This window comes from Ambystoma mexicanum, chromosome 5p (assembly GCF_040938575.1).
Source record: "Ambystoma mexicanum isolate Mex_15411 chromosome 5p, UKY_AmexF1_1, whole genome shotgun sequence".
Classification (NCBI taxonomy): domain Eukaryota; kingdom Metazoa; phylum Chordata; class Amphibia; order Caudata; family Ambystomatidae; genus Ambystoma; species Ambystoma mexicanum.
Window position 1 is genome coordinate 1,308,733,281 of NC_090930.1, and position 16,163 is coordinate 1,308,749,443.

Below are 16,163 nucleotides of genomic sequence, written 5' to 3' on the forward strand. Positions count from 1 at the left end.
TGCTTCAAAGTAAGCACATGAAATGGCGCACCCCATAGGCAGACATTTATCAAAATAGTACATGTCCTTAACCTTAAAACCCAACAAGTGCTGGCTTTCTTCATGTATGGGTAACAACCTGAATGCTGATTCAATGTCTGATTTCCCCATGAGGGCACCTTTCCCCGCTGTCCTGACCAATTCAACCGCATCATCCAGGGAGCGTAGTGCACCCTGCATTTCTCTTCCACAATCCCGTCATTTACTGAACCACCCTCTGGAAATGACAAGTGATGTATTAAGCAGTACTGACCCTTCTCCTTTTTTGGTACCAGCCCCAGCGGTGATATTACCAAATTAGCTAGGGGGGGATGTTTGAAAGGGCCCGCCACCCAGCCCAAGTCCACCTCCTTGGATACTTTCCGTTATACAACCTCTGGCATTGCTAAAGCTGACTTCAGGTTCCTTACCTTGCCCCCCTCCAACCTGTCTGCACATGGGATCTTGAACCCCCACCTGAAGCCCTCCCATAACAACTTTGCATCTTCAGTATTGTGATACGCATTCAACCACAGAGTCATCGCTTGTAATTTAACCGGGGTGGGTAGCCCGCCTTTAATCAATTCATTACATATTTTGCGAGGGGCTGCTCTAGACAGTATGACATTGACTTCATTCACTCTTGCCCTTGCTTTTGCCCTTGGGGCTGCCCTTGCGTCTGCCTTCTCCACTAGAGGAACCATACTCCTTGTTGCTATTTCCTCTTGGGTGTTTGAATCTGCAAGTTTTGCCAAATGGACAACCTTCCTCCGAGTTGACCCTCCAGCACTCAGCCTGTTCCCCCTGGTAGCTGGTCCTATTGTTCCAGGAGGAGTGCCCGCGAAAGGACGCCCTTCCACGCCTGGAATAGCCACCTCTGCCCCTCCATACCTGAGTTTTTTCAACCGCTGGCTTCTCCCCCCCTTCGCTCGAGAGTACCAGTTTGTCCACCACACCCCCAACATCCATTTCATCCCAAGCCAAGGCAGGCCACACTTGCATTTTTAACCGAAAGGCCCTACCATACTTAAGCCAGCCTTCGCCTCCCTTCTTTAAATAAATATCCTGAATGTAATGACAGTAGACTAACATAGCTGAAGCATCCTGGGGTGCTTTTCAATCATTATAGAGGTATAAATCAAAAATGCTCTAATCCAATTATGAATGGATGCCTCAGTTTTGGGTGTCTCCTTCTCCCTCTTCTCCTTCTCTTTCTCGGATAATTCTTGTAACCCGTTACCCAGAGGCTCCATCTCCACTAATTCCAGGATTTCTACAAATTCTTTCCTCCATACCCGCTCCTTTATTGACATTGGAATATGCCATGACAAAGAGTTCACTGACACCCTGGCTGGTGCAAACCCAGGCATAGTTCTCCCATACTGTGTCATAATGCCCCCTGTTCCCCCCTGACCAATGACGCCAGTTTGAGGTAGCCCCAGGTTAGCTACACCCTGGCCCCACCAAGCAGCTGGCTGTGTTGCGCCGCCGGCTGCTGCATCCCATTGATTCCCTGTGCTGTTCCCTCCCACTAGGGTCCCAGCACTTGTAGGTAAAGGAGGCTGTTCACGAGGCGCCTGAATAGCGGCTAGATTAGCCATGACCCCAGTACCTACACTTTGCCCCATGACTTGTTGACTCCCCACACCAAAAGTAGGGGTATTTGGCCAACCTCCTGGCCATTGTACCCCTGGACCTGGCAGCACACCCTCCGGGAAGCCACCCCCTATTTGACCCGTCCCCGTGGCCCCCGTCGCCGGGACCGGTGTCACTTCCTTCTGTTGAATTACATTTGCCCCATTGCCCACTTGATTAACATCAGTAATTATTGCATGCAGTAATGATGAGGAAAACTGCCCACTTGCAATGAGACTCTTACGTCAGTGTAAAGCAAGGAGTCCCAGATGTTCAAGTCCTGACAAACTGTCTGTTTTGCTCGGCTTTTTTTGCTGGAAGTGTGTTCATGTCGTGTGTTTAGCTTTTTAATGTGCCTTATCACATGTAATGATGCACACCTTATTGCCTTTTGTCACGACTTGATGTTAATTTGGTCATTTGAGGCTGCACTTGACATAGGGCAGCCAAAATATAATATGTCTGTCAATGCTCTTTTCTCACTCCTGTGCATCTCTTTCCCATGAATATCTGTCCAGAGGAATTAGCCGCCCCCTCCGCCCCCCTCCCCCTAGATGAATTGGCTTTCCATTGGGGTTCTGCCTTACTTCGGTCATGCTCGAGATGTTTTCAAGCATCTTTTATTGCTCACCCTTAATATCTTGGGTTTGTTGGGCTCGCTTTTCTCATGAGTCATGACTCTTGTCTTTTACTCCACAGACATGCCTAAGCCCCCCAAAGAAGATATTTTCATCTTGCCGGACGAATACAAATTTCAGATCCGAAACAAGCGCTCTCCTTTGAAGGCCCACAAGAACAAACCATTGAGCGTGGAGACTCTTGCGGTGGTTGACAAGAAGATGATGCAGAACCATGGCCATGAAAACATCACCACCTATGTCTTGACAATACTCAACATGGTAAGCGGGTGCTAATTGCTGGGCGCAGTTGAGTAATGTATACTGACATACTACTGTATTTCATCGAGCTGGCATTACGGATTAGGAGAGTGGTGCAGTTTCTTAACCACAGGCATGCAGACTTTCCCAAAGGAAGAAGCAATTAAAGTCAGACATAGCGCATTTAATTGCGTCTTTGCCACAAAAAATGTGAGCAATGAGAATCGAAGACGGGAAACAATGAAGAACGCATGCCAATGGTGGAAGTTGTTTTTCTAAACAATGAACACTTTATAATGCCGTGACGAGCGGGGAGAATGGAGACACAGACATAAATAGTAAGACATGTTGGGAGAAGGATATTAACAAAATGAAGATACTTCTTCAGGGAAAAGAAGCAGGATGCATGGAACCAACTTCTAGTGTGATAGTTGGGGACACAGTCAGTAAGTGAAAAAAATCAGCTATATGATAACGGAGACTGTAGGGTTAATCTTAATGTAAGAAAAGGGCCTGATGGTATCAAGTAATATTGTCCCTGTATATAATGTTGCCATACATATCGTCGCTGGGAAACGGCATAGGCAACATTATATATGGGGACAATATATGGGGTAAATCGGAGCAGGGGTTGCAGGGGTGTCGCCTGCATATTCCTTATGATAATGTCTCTGCAAAAAAACGGCATTATTCTTGCATATCGACATTTTTGCAGGGACATTATCACATGGAACTGGCCTGGCACCAGGCATCAGCACTAGCCAGCATACATAAAGGTGAGGGGTCATGGGAGTTCTAGTCCAAAACATTTGGAGGGATGCAGGTTGCAGAATCCTTGTGTTAAAAGCAAAGACAGAGCTGGATACCAAGTTGGCTATATAATGTGCAAGAAGGCCGGGTAATGCACTTTTTAGGCTTACCTGGACTTGTATATGTGGTCATTCATTTTGTCTTATGAATTGTTTCTTTAATGTATGGAGGCCATGATGCAGAACCTTGGTCGATGGTCAGATCAGATTGGTCCCAATATTCTTTCTCGCACATATCTCAGTGGCTTGGTGACATGCCGTGGGAACGCACTTGATGCTGACATTGGTGATCTCGCTGTCAGTACCTGGATTATTGTGGGAATACGTAGATCTGCATGCCATAAATGAAATTACTCAAGCATATGCTGACTGTATGCATATAACTCTCAAATAGCTGACTGATGCTACCTTTTCTGTAATGCTTGACTTCTCCTTGTAATTGTGTAACTCTATGCCGAAAGTATTTAAATATCCTCTGCGCCATTATACCCCCGTATCTGCTGCACATTACAAATAAATAAACAAATAAATATTCAGAACCTCTTTCAGCTTTTTCTTCTGGGCATTGTGTGCACTCATGAAATGGTGCAAGTGACCCCCACCCATAGCTCAGGGCATGGTGGGGAAAGATCAAGCATTCAAGCAGTAGAGAGCCGTCCTTCTGGTGTCTAGCTTACAGTTTGCAGCCATCAAGTTGTTGTGACTACAGAATGCTTTTGATGGCTTCAGAGGTGAGGCCATCAATACAACTCAGGAGCATCGGAGCAAGGTTGTTGTGAAATGTGAAGATTTTGCACAGTTGCGATCATCTCATACCATCCCCAGGTCCAAAGTGTTTAGACGGTGTCCATTTGCATGACAAGGCTCCCCTCAGACTTGAGAGCAGAGGGTTTTCACTCCTTTCGGATTTGTCTCTGACAACAGTGTTTTTTTCCTGGCTATTTTGTTCATGTTTCTGCTGTGTTTTTCTCTCATTATAACAATTGCCTTGAAATGTCTCAGACCATGGTCACACAGAAAGAAGTTGACTTGTTATTATTGAAACTATATTCGGATAAGCGAGCCTATGAAAAGTAAGGACGATATTTGAAAAGTAATGATCTGATATTTTGAATCAGTCCTCTGGTTAGGGTTGGACATGGTGACAGTGGCATGGTTTGTACCTGTTTTCCAGCATTTCATGTATAAAGGGTAAAGAGTGGTGCAAAGTGACAACTTGGCAGATATTGGAACACAAGCAAAGTGATCATATTAGAGACCCTCAGATCTCTTCCCAGGCTAATTTTCTCCAGAATGTGTACAACATTTAGTGGGTTAAATGCTGACTATCAGTAGGAGTTGGACCAAGTGCACTCCACAGAGAATCCGTCCACCTCCTCTGACCTCATTAGACGTCTCTCCATCTCCTCAAATAATGTCAAAACCTTAGTAAATGGCCTCAACACATCCCCTAACGGAAACTACCAACAATCACTCTACACTGAAGAAGCAAACAAAGCCCTCCCTCAATGGTTCTCACAAGCCCTCACTCACAGAATAGGCTCCATTCACAGATAAGGAAAGCTGTAGCATAAATTATAACATTTGGCAGATCCCATCACCCTGACAGCTAGGACCCCCTTCCTTACAGCCAAGGCAGAACAAAATCAACTCCAACAAGATCAGAGTACTCTGACTGACTCCTTAGACAATAATAGACATCACCAAGCTTGGCACAGACACCCTGGACCAAAGGGCATGGTCAAATGATTTCACTTTAGAATCATCACACTTGAGGAACTGGCCAGCCTCCTCACTGCCCATACGTTCACAACCCTTGAAGACATTTTTGCAGCCTCCGTCTTTAAGACTACCTGTCATGACCCTTTTAGAGAGACCTCTAAAAGTTAAAGAAAGGCTAAGCTCCTAGGCATGTGAGCAAGCTGGGTACAAAAGAAAAATGCATCACAAAGGAAGTCCCTAGGTTAAAAGAAATTCCAAGAATATCTTATTTTATGTATTAATTGGGGTTTGGTTTAACAAGCAAACCTTTTACAATTAATTTCAAGAAATTCATATCAGTCACATCTTAGTTATTTCATATAATACAAAAAAAGAAAAACATATCACTAAAAGACACATTACTAGAACATTCTTCCTTTTAAAACAATAAGTACCAACATTACTAAAAGATATACTCCTGAGGGATCAGAAATATCATTATAGTAGTTTATCATTGCTCAAACCATTAAGCATATTAACATTTGATCGGAAACACCACATTTAAGAACCTAAGGGAGGCTAATTTCCATTAAATCTGCGAACCTATTAGTATTTTATACCATAGGACGTCCGGAGTAATTATTCTGAACTGCCCCAGGAGCCGCCCGAAACATTGAAGTCTTAGACTTTTTAAAGTGTTGCACTCCACCAATAAATGATAGAGCATTTCAATTGTATTTGGGATATTGCATAGCCGGCAGAATCCTAGCTGTCTTTCAGTATTATTGCAGGCACCCAATACTTGGTAGGAAAAAGATTGAAACGCAATCTAAGGAATTGCGGACTGCCATCGAGCATCAGGGAATTATTTAAGATATTCGGGTACGGAATTTAGTGACTTCTTGTTTGGCAGTTACATAGGAGAACAGTTTGTACTTCCTACATTCATGAATTGTAGATATCCAGTCGTCTCTACACAATTATATTTTTAAGTCATTAGGATTCCACTTCGCCATCTCTCGGGTGGTCCCTGTAGAGCTTAGTATAGTTTGACAATAGTCGACCCATTTAGTAAATGTTTCTTCACTTTTATCATTGAATAGTTTATCTAGCATCCACCACAAAGTGCCTTTAGGAGCCAAGAACATTTTTCTGAACATGGATAATATTTCCATTTGAATATCACTCCTAAGGAGAGTAGGCCCAATTCGTAGTGGGTTATTGTGGTAGGAACCCCAATTGGCAGGTGTAAGACTCAATTCGGAAGAAATTCCCTCTAATTGGGACCAGGGGATCGTGTTGATCATTAGTATGGTTTCTGCTCCATAGGTCAAAATTGGGACCACCTTGGCTTTGCAAAATTTTAGTACAAAAATGAAAGAAAAGCAGCTGTACTTGGCATTAATAATACTAGCTAGAGAGGCAAATTTTAGCATCTTTTGTGTCAGTGGGCGGATTACATTCATATTGTTACGCCCACCTCTCAAGTTGAAACCTAGGTATGTAAAAGAGGTCACCACTTCTAGCTCTGATTGGTTCAATTGAAATTTAAAGGTAGCGTGAAATTTTTTTTTTTCAAAGATCCCAGTATTAAGATTTTAGTTTTGTTTATATTCATTATCAGGTCGCTGTCTATGCGTACTCTTGCTTTGCAGCAAGCTGTCTCTGCAAGCCGAATGGAGTCTGGTCCAGTAACACAAGATCCTCAGCATAAAGAAGCCAAGTCACTTTGTTAGAGCCTAACTGAGGAAAAATGAGCGCCCTTTTTCTGGGGGCTTCCTCTATAGCCTTGCTTTAGTCATCTTTCAGTGCATGTTGAGATTGACAAGAGGCCTACTTTATTTAATGTTATTCTGATTGCCGTATCAGAATAAAGAGCTTTCATCATGTCAACTAAGTAATGCGGATAGCCCTACTGCACCTGTTTTTGCCATATGCATGTTCGATTTAAATTGTCAAATAGTAAGGCATAGTCCATGAAGGCTATGTCGACCACCAGGATTTTATTTAGGGCTCTCTCCATGCTTAGGTACAAAATAAATCCATTTAGCGGGTTCCCAGTTCCTTTCATAATGTCTGATTGCAATATGTCAAGTTTTTCAGACTCTACTGCCCAGTTATAGAATTGACGTTCCATCAAAGATGCAAATAGTTTACTCAGTACATCTAACAGGGATACGGGACGGTAGTTCTGTGGTTTTACACTATTACCCTTTTGTATATTAGCACTTAGGGACTTGGGCTTTGAGGTTAGCGAAGCTAAGAAGATTCACGCTCAAGGAGGAGGGTCTTGTATCAGAACATCTTTGGGAAAGAATGATTGCTGTCCAAGAAATACAGCTAACTACAATGGTAGTAGAAATATTGGGAAAACTGAACCTGCTAAAGTAGACCCGATGAGAAATGTTTTCTGATATGGTAAGAGGGGGAGGGGTCATGGCTGAACCATAATAAGAGAAATTAGAATATGAGAATATCCCTGATGTGTGGTGGGTAAAGGGCAAAGAAAAACTTACTCCCTTATGGATTGGAGAGTAATCCACGAACAGAGGTAATGGGAGTAATCGTTCCACAGTGATTATAAGAAGTGGGGAGAATGGACTTATTTTATTGAAGTCATTATATGCAAAAGGTTATTAATTCTTTTTTTAACTATTTTTTATTTTCGCCACTTCTGTGAATGTTTAATTGTACTGGTTGGTTAAGAATTGTAAAGATTCTTATGAAATGCTATTCTTTTTGTTAACCAAATACAATAAAAAATAAAATTAAAAAATAATATTAGCACTACCACTGACAATTTCCACAAAGTTGGGATGTTTCGTGTAGCAGATATGTGTTTAAAAACAGCTGAAAGGATGTGTGCCCATAAAGCAGGATTATGTTTCAGTGTCACATTTGAGAGACCATCGTGACCTGGTGCACGCAATTTTTTACTTTTTAGGATTAAGTTGTAGATATCCTCCGTATCAAATGGTAGCAGCCAAGATGTGACATGAGGTATCTCCAAGTATTTTTCTGCTTTAGATTTTGTGACTATATCACCTTGAAATGGGATACCCATATGGTTTCCGAGACCGGGTTAATTTGTGAAGATGCTTGTGTATTTTACATTAGAATCGATCCTTTACCAAAAATCTGCAGAATTATTATTAACCAATACTTTTGCCATGAACTCTGAGACTCCCTAAATTAAAACGTCTTCATAATGACTTTAGCTTTGTCTGAGTCAGTGTTGCCAATAGCGTTTGCGCCAACCCTGGAGTGTGTATCGGTCTATTATGCATAAAGTTACTGAGTCACTGCCAGCAACAGGGGCAGGGAGATGAGTAAAAGAGTCAACCGTTGTGAGAATGTTATTGTATCCTTCTTTGGTGATGGGTAAGTCAGTAACAAAATCCATACAGACAGTGTGCCAAGGGTATGACGGGATTGGTAAGGGCAAAAGAAGTCCTCTTGGGGCATGTCGGAGAGTTTTGGCACAAACACACACATCACATCTTCTGATATAGGTTTTGACATCTCAGCTTTGATAAGTCCATAAAGTATGTCTTCTCACTAGATCTAGGGTTTTTTGTTGCCCATAATGTCCTGCAAGTGGATGGTCATGACACCACTCCATTACTTGTTTTTGTTGTTTATCCTGTGACATCCATAATGCTTGTCTATGAAATAATAGGCCATCGGTATCATAGTGTTGGTTGTCTAGCAGGAAATTGTGAATCATCTTTGTAGAGTAGGATTCTCGAACTGCGTGTCGGAACTCATCCACTGAAGGTGATATTGTCATTGCTATTTTTTCTGGTAGGATGAAGGGCATACCTTATTTGGGCAACTGATCCATGTCAAATCTTCGGGACAAGACATCGGCTTTGGTGTTCTGGGACCCGGGTTTATAGGTGATCGTGAAGTCGAACCTACTGAAGAAGTGTACCCACCATGATTTCCTTTGGTTGGTACTTCGAGCCGTTGCCATATAGCCTAAATTTCGATAATCGGTTAGGACGGTAAAAGGAAAAGGTGCTCCTTCCAGATAGTGTCTTCACTCTTTGAAGGCATTGCGGATGGCTAGGAGTTCTTTAACAAAGATGATGTAATTCATTTCTGCTGTCATGAGTTTCCTGGAAAAAAAGGCCACTGGGTGTTCATTTGGTGGAGGCCGTTGGGATAACACTGCACCTAGTGCCACATTAGATGTATTGGTTTGTACCATAAAAGGGTAATCCATTCTAGGTAATTGGAGTATCGGAGCTGTGGTGACGGAATCTTTTAAGGATTGGAAGACCATTTCGGCGACTGGAGTCCATTGGTATGAGACGTTCTTCTGCAATAAAGCTGTTAAAACATGTGTCATTTGTGAAAAACTTGATATGAACCATTGATAATAGTCGGCAAAACCGAGAAACCCTTGGGGTTCTTTGACGTTTTTTGGCAGGGGCCATTCTTGTGCTGCTTTTACTTTTTGGAGATCCATACTAACCCCATGTGGAGACAAAATATAGCCCAGGAAGCCAATTGTCGTCTGGTTAAAGGAACATTTAGACAAATTGGCATAAAGATTATGTTGTCGTAGTAGGTTTAATATTGCTTTGACATGTAGAACATGGAGAGTCAATGAATTCGAGGAGATCAGAATATCATCTAGGTAGACTACTATGTATTGATCAAGGTACAGCCGGAAGATCTCGTTGACGAAGTGTTGGAATGCAGCCATTGCATTACACAATCCAAAAGCATAAAGAGGTATTTGCAATGCTCCTCTCTTGTTCGGAATGTGGTTTTCCATTCACCACCTGTAAAAACACAGATCAGGTTGCAAGCCCCTCTTAGATCAAGTTTGGTATAAAACTTGGCCCCTTGAACTTGATCTATCAAGGATTGTATTAGTGGAAGAGGGTATCGTTTCTAAACCGTAATGTCATTCATCTGTCTGAAATTGATACAAGGGCTTAATTCTGAACAGTCCTTTTTTGGAATAAAAAAGATAGTTGCCCCAGCGGGGGATGAGGAATGTCAGATAAACCCCTTGGCGAGGTAGTCTTTGATGTACTCTCTCAGTACAAGAGTCACTTGGGCCATCAAGGCATAGGTCCTACCATATGGGATGACAGCACCTGGTATCAAATCAATCATACAGTCATATGACCGGTGGGGCGGTTACTTATCTGCTTCTTTTGGATTGAAAACATCCTGCAAGGCTTGGTATTCTTTGGGGAGTTCACCTAAGGTGGCAGCGATTTCCTTGTCTGGAAAGTTTTCTGAAGGTTGTTTGAAGGGCTCTATGGTGTTCATGAAGGACTCAAGATGACATGACACGGCCCAATGGTCGGACTTAAAACGTACTAACCCTTCTGTCCAATCTATATAAGGATTGTGAAGAGCTAACCATGACATACCAAGTATGATTTGGAAGTATGGTGCATCAATGATGTCAAACGCTATATGTTTGTGATGGAATATTGCACATGTCATATGACAGACTTCAGCCTGTTTTGTTATGGGCCTTGACGTGAGCAGGGCCCATAAAATATTGCCTATATTATTTCTCTACCTCATGTATGTACAGCATATGTTGCATCTTTCCTGACATTTCCATAGTTTCTAGTTGTGTGTTTCCCCAATCGATATCTTAGCCCTTAACACAAATCAAAATGTGTACACTGCTATGACAAGACGCCATGGCTATGCCCACCAACATGCCACGTCCATGCCACGTCCCCACAAGAGCCAGTCCACCCAAGCCAGCTTTGAATAGGCCGTTTGTGTACCCCTGCTTTTCCTGCTGGGTGGACAGGGAGGACACACCTGCTGCATGTTGATAAAGGTGTTAATCCCCACATACACTGTCATCTGGTTCTGAGACAGCCCACTGCCTACCTACCCATTCGGCCTATAATGTTTTCTTTAATCTCTAAGCCCCACTGACTGCCCACATGGGAAGACTATGGCTAGCCCCTTCGGGTCTTTGGGTCAGTGCCAACAATGCGGTCCACCTCTAGCACAGTTGAAACTTGGCCTGTGCAAAGGGGCAGCCATGATTGCCCACTGAGCACGAATCCAAGAGGTTCACTGCTGTAGATCCTGTCTGTCAGGGGTCAAGTCCTAAAAATAAAAGTGGGGGGACTCATCAACAAACACAAGGGGGTGTGACATGCAGATAATTAGCATATCAAGGTGAAATATGCACATTTCATTCAATTGGATTTGCATAACCACCCAAATTGCACAGGGCGAATGGCATTTGCCTTCATAAAAACAACACACACACAAAATCAACAGAGGATATTTTCTTCTAATAGTGTTTTTGAAAACGTTAAAAGGTGTGCATGTTTTAAACTCCAAGAACCAATACAAATGTTTCCCTGGAACATGCAGTACCCAAATGGGACATTCCACCTTTAGTTGTTTGTTATTTTTTATCAGGTAGTGCAGTGGTGAAGTATCAAGCTTGCAAACCTGATGTCTGCGGTTCGAACCCCGAGTTCGGCTTTAATTAATAAATTCAAGGAAGACATTCAATGTTCCTCATTTTTGCTGGGGGGACTGAGTCCACCCTCTGAAAAAAGTGGGTGAACAGTACCCTCGAATTTAGCCCTTCTGTCTGTGCATCACTGTAGGCAATGACTGTCTATGTTTCTTTTCAGGTGTCTGCCTTGTTCAAAGATGGGACCATAGGAGGCAACATCAACATTGTGATTGTTGGACTCATCCTGCTGGAAGAGGAGCAGGTAAGCTCAAGGGACTGTCCATGTTCTAATAATAGAAGCAAGGTTAACCTTTTGCAGCAATGTGGCCCTTTCGGTGAGGAACGGGTGCATGAATTCTTAGCACAGCGAATGCAAGATCAGGATATTATTACTTTTAATGAACGTTGCGATATCAAGGCATTTTTAAAAGACGGGGGTCAAGATCAACATGTAATGGTCAAATGTTGGGTGCATTCTCACCTGTGCAAAGAAAATTTTATCAAGGACCCTGAAGGTGATCAGACTTTATACTGAGGGGCCTATTCACAGAGAGATGTTGGTGTAGAGTGTGAGGGGGGAAAGTGTTCCTTGCAGTCTGCATCTGGATCTCCGTGCATGTGAATCCTCTAATTTACAGATGGGACTTGAGTGCTGGAGGTGGGACTGGCTTCAGGCAACCCTCTGACAGCCCCTCCATTCATATGCAAGCAGGGACGGCATAAGGGCCTTTCAACCTTTTTAGTTGAAATGGGCCTCGAGTGTCAAGGGGCCCTCCAGAATCTGCCCCCATGTTGCCAGTCAGCAGTCTTATACACAGCAATATATTATTTCTATATTTCATTATTGGGCTTAAAATATGCACTTTGCAGTGCTCGCCTGACAAGCTGTGTCTGCTGGAGACCTTCCAGCTGTCACTTCCCTCGGGGTACACAGAAGTGTTATCACCTTGGTGCCTTTTAACACTGGTTGCTCCACATCAGCCATTTACTGACAAAGAAAGTTGTATAGCTTTTCATTGGGCATTTAGGGTTGCAGCTCCCTGTTGGCTGGCTGTCTCATGATAAGCGGTGTATAATAACCTTATCTTTGTCTCCATGATAAAGTATGCACACCACTGGTGTCTCAGGCTGTTTTACGCTCTAAGCAATGGGGTGCCCCCACCAATCATGTTGAAATGGGTGACAACACATCTTCAGTCAGGCCTGTATGCAAGTGCATCCGGTAAAGCTCACACGTCAATATTCACTGGGCCCCAGCACTCAGTGAGTTGGGGGACAGATAAAGCCCTCTAACTGTGTTGGTCCTGGGAGTGTCTTTGTAGAGACCAGCTTAATACTATCCATTACCAGAAATGCATTTATTATATTGTACCATAGTCAGGTGTGTAAAGGCATAAAATGATGGAAATGCTCATGCTTTGCATGAGCATTTCCATCCAGAACCCATATGGTGGGTAATTGCACTTCTTTATTTCAAACTCTGATCTTAATGTGATCGCTCACTTTGCAAGCACCCTGGGTCAGGCGGGACGCTGCAGTTATTTAAATTACTAACAAGCTTTGCATTTGCGTTCCATGGGGCCCCTGGATGTTAGTTTCAGAAGTTAGTCCCTTTCCTGTGGGGCCCTGCACCAGGCACCAGGAAAGAAGTGTGTGGTACTTCTGTGCTTTATACATGGAAATAAACAGAAATAGCAATGGTCACCTTTGAGGGATTAAGCCCCCAAGAGGGTCATTTTCCAAGTGAAAGCACACATGGGACCCAAGCATTGCTATCATAACACACTTTTGTAAGTTTAAAGAAATTAGGTAAATTACTAAACCGATCTTCATTTTAACATCACCTATATTTACAGCATGTAAGGGAGGACTCGAATATCAAGTGCTGTGTAAAAAAAGTGATGTGAGTGTTTATTGATTTTGTACCTACTTAGCACCCATGTGTCCTGAGGGCTCATCTCATGTTCTGCTTGTTCTTCTAGCGCCTCTTACGCTTACAGTCCTTGCGCCTCATGCACTTTCAGAGCTTTCTTTAACCCTCCTGAGCTCTGCATGTGAGAACATTTTCCAGCAATCTCATGCACAACGCTCCTCCATTGCATTCATTGCAGGAAAACATTTCACAACTGGGACAAACGTACTCTTGCTCTTCAGGTTTACAGGGATGAGTATGAGTTAGCGGTTTCCAAAAGCCTACTCAGCCCCACACTACTACTAAACCAGCAGCGTTCCTAATCCTGACGGTGAAACTGCCACAGCCCGACAGGTATACATACCTCCTTTGCCTCTTGCGGTAACGTGGGCCGAGAGGCTGTACTCTTCAGGGGGGATGTAAGATAACTATGGTGACATAGAAATGACAATAGTACTGTGGTACCAAAATGAGGGAAGTATCCCATCATGATTCTATTACAAAATTAGAGTCCTTAAATAAACTAAGAAAAACAACCAACACTCTAATAAAAACACTAATGACCCCTGTAAAGGAGAGCACAGAACATGCAGATGGGTGCACAGGCAATAGTTTCTGCAGCAAATGTTCAAATGTAATGCTTTAAAAATGTGTGGGGGTCTTAAATTGTCATTAGGGCCTTTAAACCAGGTCAGTTGATAGAACCACTGCAAATGCCTCTATCTGCTTCTCTGGTGGCTCAAAAATGGTGATTACTAGTGCTATACAGTGGGTCGAGTAGGTATCGAGACTGTCATGTCTGGTGCAGTCAATTGATCGAGACGAGACGATGGATTTGGTTGGACATGGTCCACCAAAGCGGTCCAGCAGTGGTGATCAGCTCACGTTGGATGTATAAGAGGCAAGCAATTAACTAGTCAGCTCCCCCAAATGGTCAAGTCGATTCTACAGTGGTGATCAAGTAGAAGGCTGCCGGAGAGCAGGCAGGCGATGGTCTAGTCAGCAGCTAAAAGGGTCAAATCAGATGGACAAAGTGGTGAGTGTCAAAGGCAGCTTTCGGGGTCCTGCGGTGACTCGAAAATGACTCGAAAGGGATCATGAGGGCCTAAAAGTAGTTTGAGGCAAGAGAAGAGCGCTTTGATGCCCCAGGGTTATGTGCACTTAATAAATGTGAAAATAAATAAATACACAGGTCCAGAACTGCTTCTTGATTGCTTAGGGACCCTTTCCAAGGTCTCCAGGGACAAGGTGAGCCCTTCTTCTGTCCTTCGCAGCCAGGAAGGTTGCCACAGAGCACGTGCAGGGGCTGCCATTTCCAGTGAGCACAGTCCTGGTTACCAGTGTTCAGGCAGCAGGCAGGCCTTGTCCAAACAGCTGGTCACCCCGAATGGTCCTTTGGGATGGGTGAATGGAAGGTTGTGCTCCTTTCTTCAAGGTGCTTATCTTCAACTAACTGAATGAGAGTTTTAGGCAGACTGATACTCCTATGAGGCTCCAGTGTAATCCTTGTTTTGATGTCCAAAGATGATTTAAGTAAGGAGTGGTCCTCACCCCCTTATAAAATAATTTTGCTAGCTTTATCAGTGTGGTCCATTTCAAGCCTTCTGTTACAGTTCAGTCCTAGATGCTCTGACAGACATGTATTCCTGTTAATGTCAGTTCCAGAGTGATTTGTATGGAGCAAGTAGGCAGGGAGCCTCAAGGCGATGGCACCCTTCTTCTGATCGTTTCTTCTCATCTAGGCTACTCTAACTCCTCCCGCACCCCTGTCTGCCTTGCATAAAGATACTGCACCCTGATGTGAACTTGTCTTCGAATCCCTGTTTCCCTGTCAACCCCCTGGAGGTATGTCACGCTCTCTGTGAAAGGCGGCAAGCCTTTCCAGAGAGAACAGAAGGAGTTTCTGGGGCTGGACCCAAATGGTTTGTTTTGGGTGAAGCCCAGCCCCAGAAAAGAGCACACACAATTTCGGCAGTTGAATGCTTCACTGAAACCAAGCTAAGGATAAAATGACGTGGTTTGACAGGTATAATTGTATATTCCAATAGACCACCATATCAAACCAGATATGGATATGGCTTAAATGTATTTATTAAACTTCCACCAGGCCTTGGGGGTGTGCATTTATATATCATTTGAATCAGGTTTGCCCACAGTTACATGCTGCCCCTACCAACTGGAGTGTTTGCTTCCAGTGGCTGTTTGCAGGAATGCACCTCCCTCTCTGCAACTGCCATGCAGCCAAACTAGAAGGCAGCGTCTGTGGTATCAGTATGGTATCAGTAGAGGGTCACAGCGGAGTCACATGTCTGCACTGCACTGTTCAGCCAGGAGCATTGTGAAAGTGACACGTTCTTAGCCAGAATTCCAGCTTCATTTAGCGTTACAAAAATCAAAAAGCTCGGGACTGGCCACCTGCACAGGTGTCATTCTGTCACATCACCCCCTACCCCCTGTGAAGGCCAATGATATTTTCTGAAGCAATTGTTCTGCGCAGCCCTGAGTAACACTTATTTTGATTGAACTAGTGGGGTGGATCATCACTGAAACAGATTCATAATTGTTTTTTTTTTCACTTCCTAACTTAAATTAATATCTTCCTTACTGCGCCCTTGCACTCCTGGTCTCCCAGCCTTTTGTCCATTGGTCCTTATTCAACATATATACCCTTCTTTACGTAAATATAAATATTCTTTTTTTTTTTAATGTAGCACTCTATTCTGGTGTACATCTGCTTATAAGCA

At 43.4% G+C, this 16,163-nt stretch overlaps 1 protein-coding gene across 1 annotated transcript in view; it reads left to right on the plus strand.

Moving 5' to 3' along the window:
• ADAMTS16 (ADAM metallopeptidase with thrombospondin type 1 motif 16) overlaps nt 1-16,163 on the plus strand; it is a 631,464-nt gene that overhangs the window by 151,321 nt on the left and 463,980 nt on the right. The window contains exons 5-6 of the mRNA XM_069613712.1: nt 2,353-2,552; nt 11,686-11,769. Coding sequence (XP_069469813.1) covers nt 2,353-2,552; nt 11,686-11,769 — 284 coding nt within the window. The remainder of the gene's footprint in view (nt 1-2,352; nt 2,553-11,685; nt 11,770-16,163) is intronic.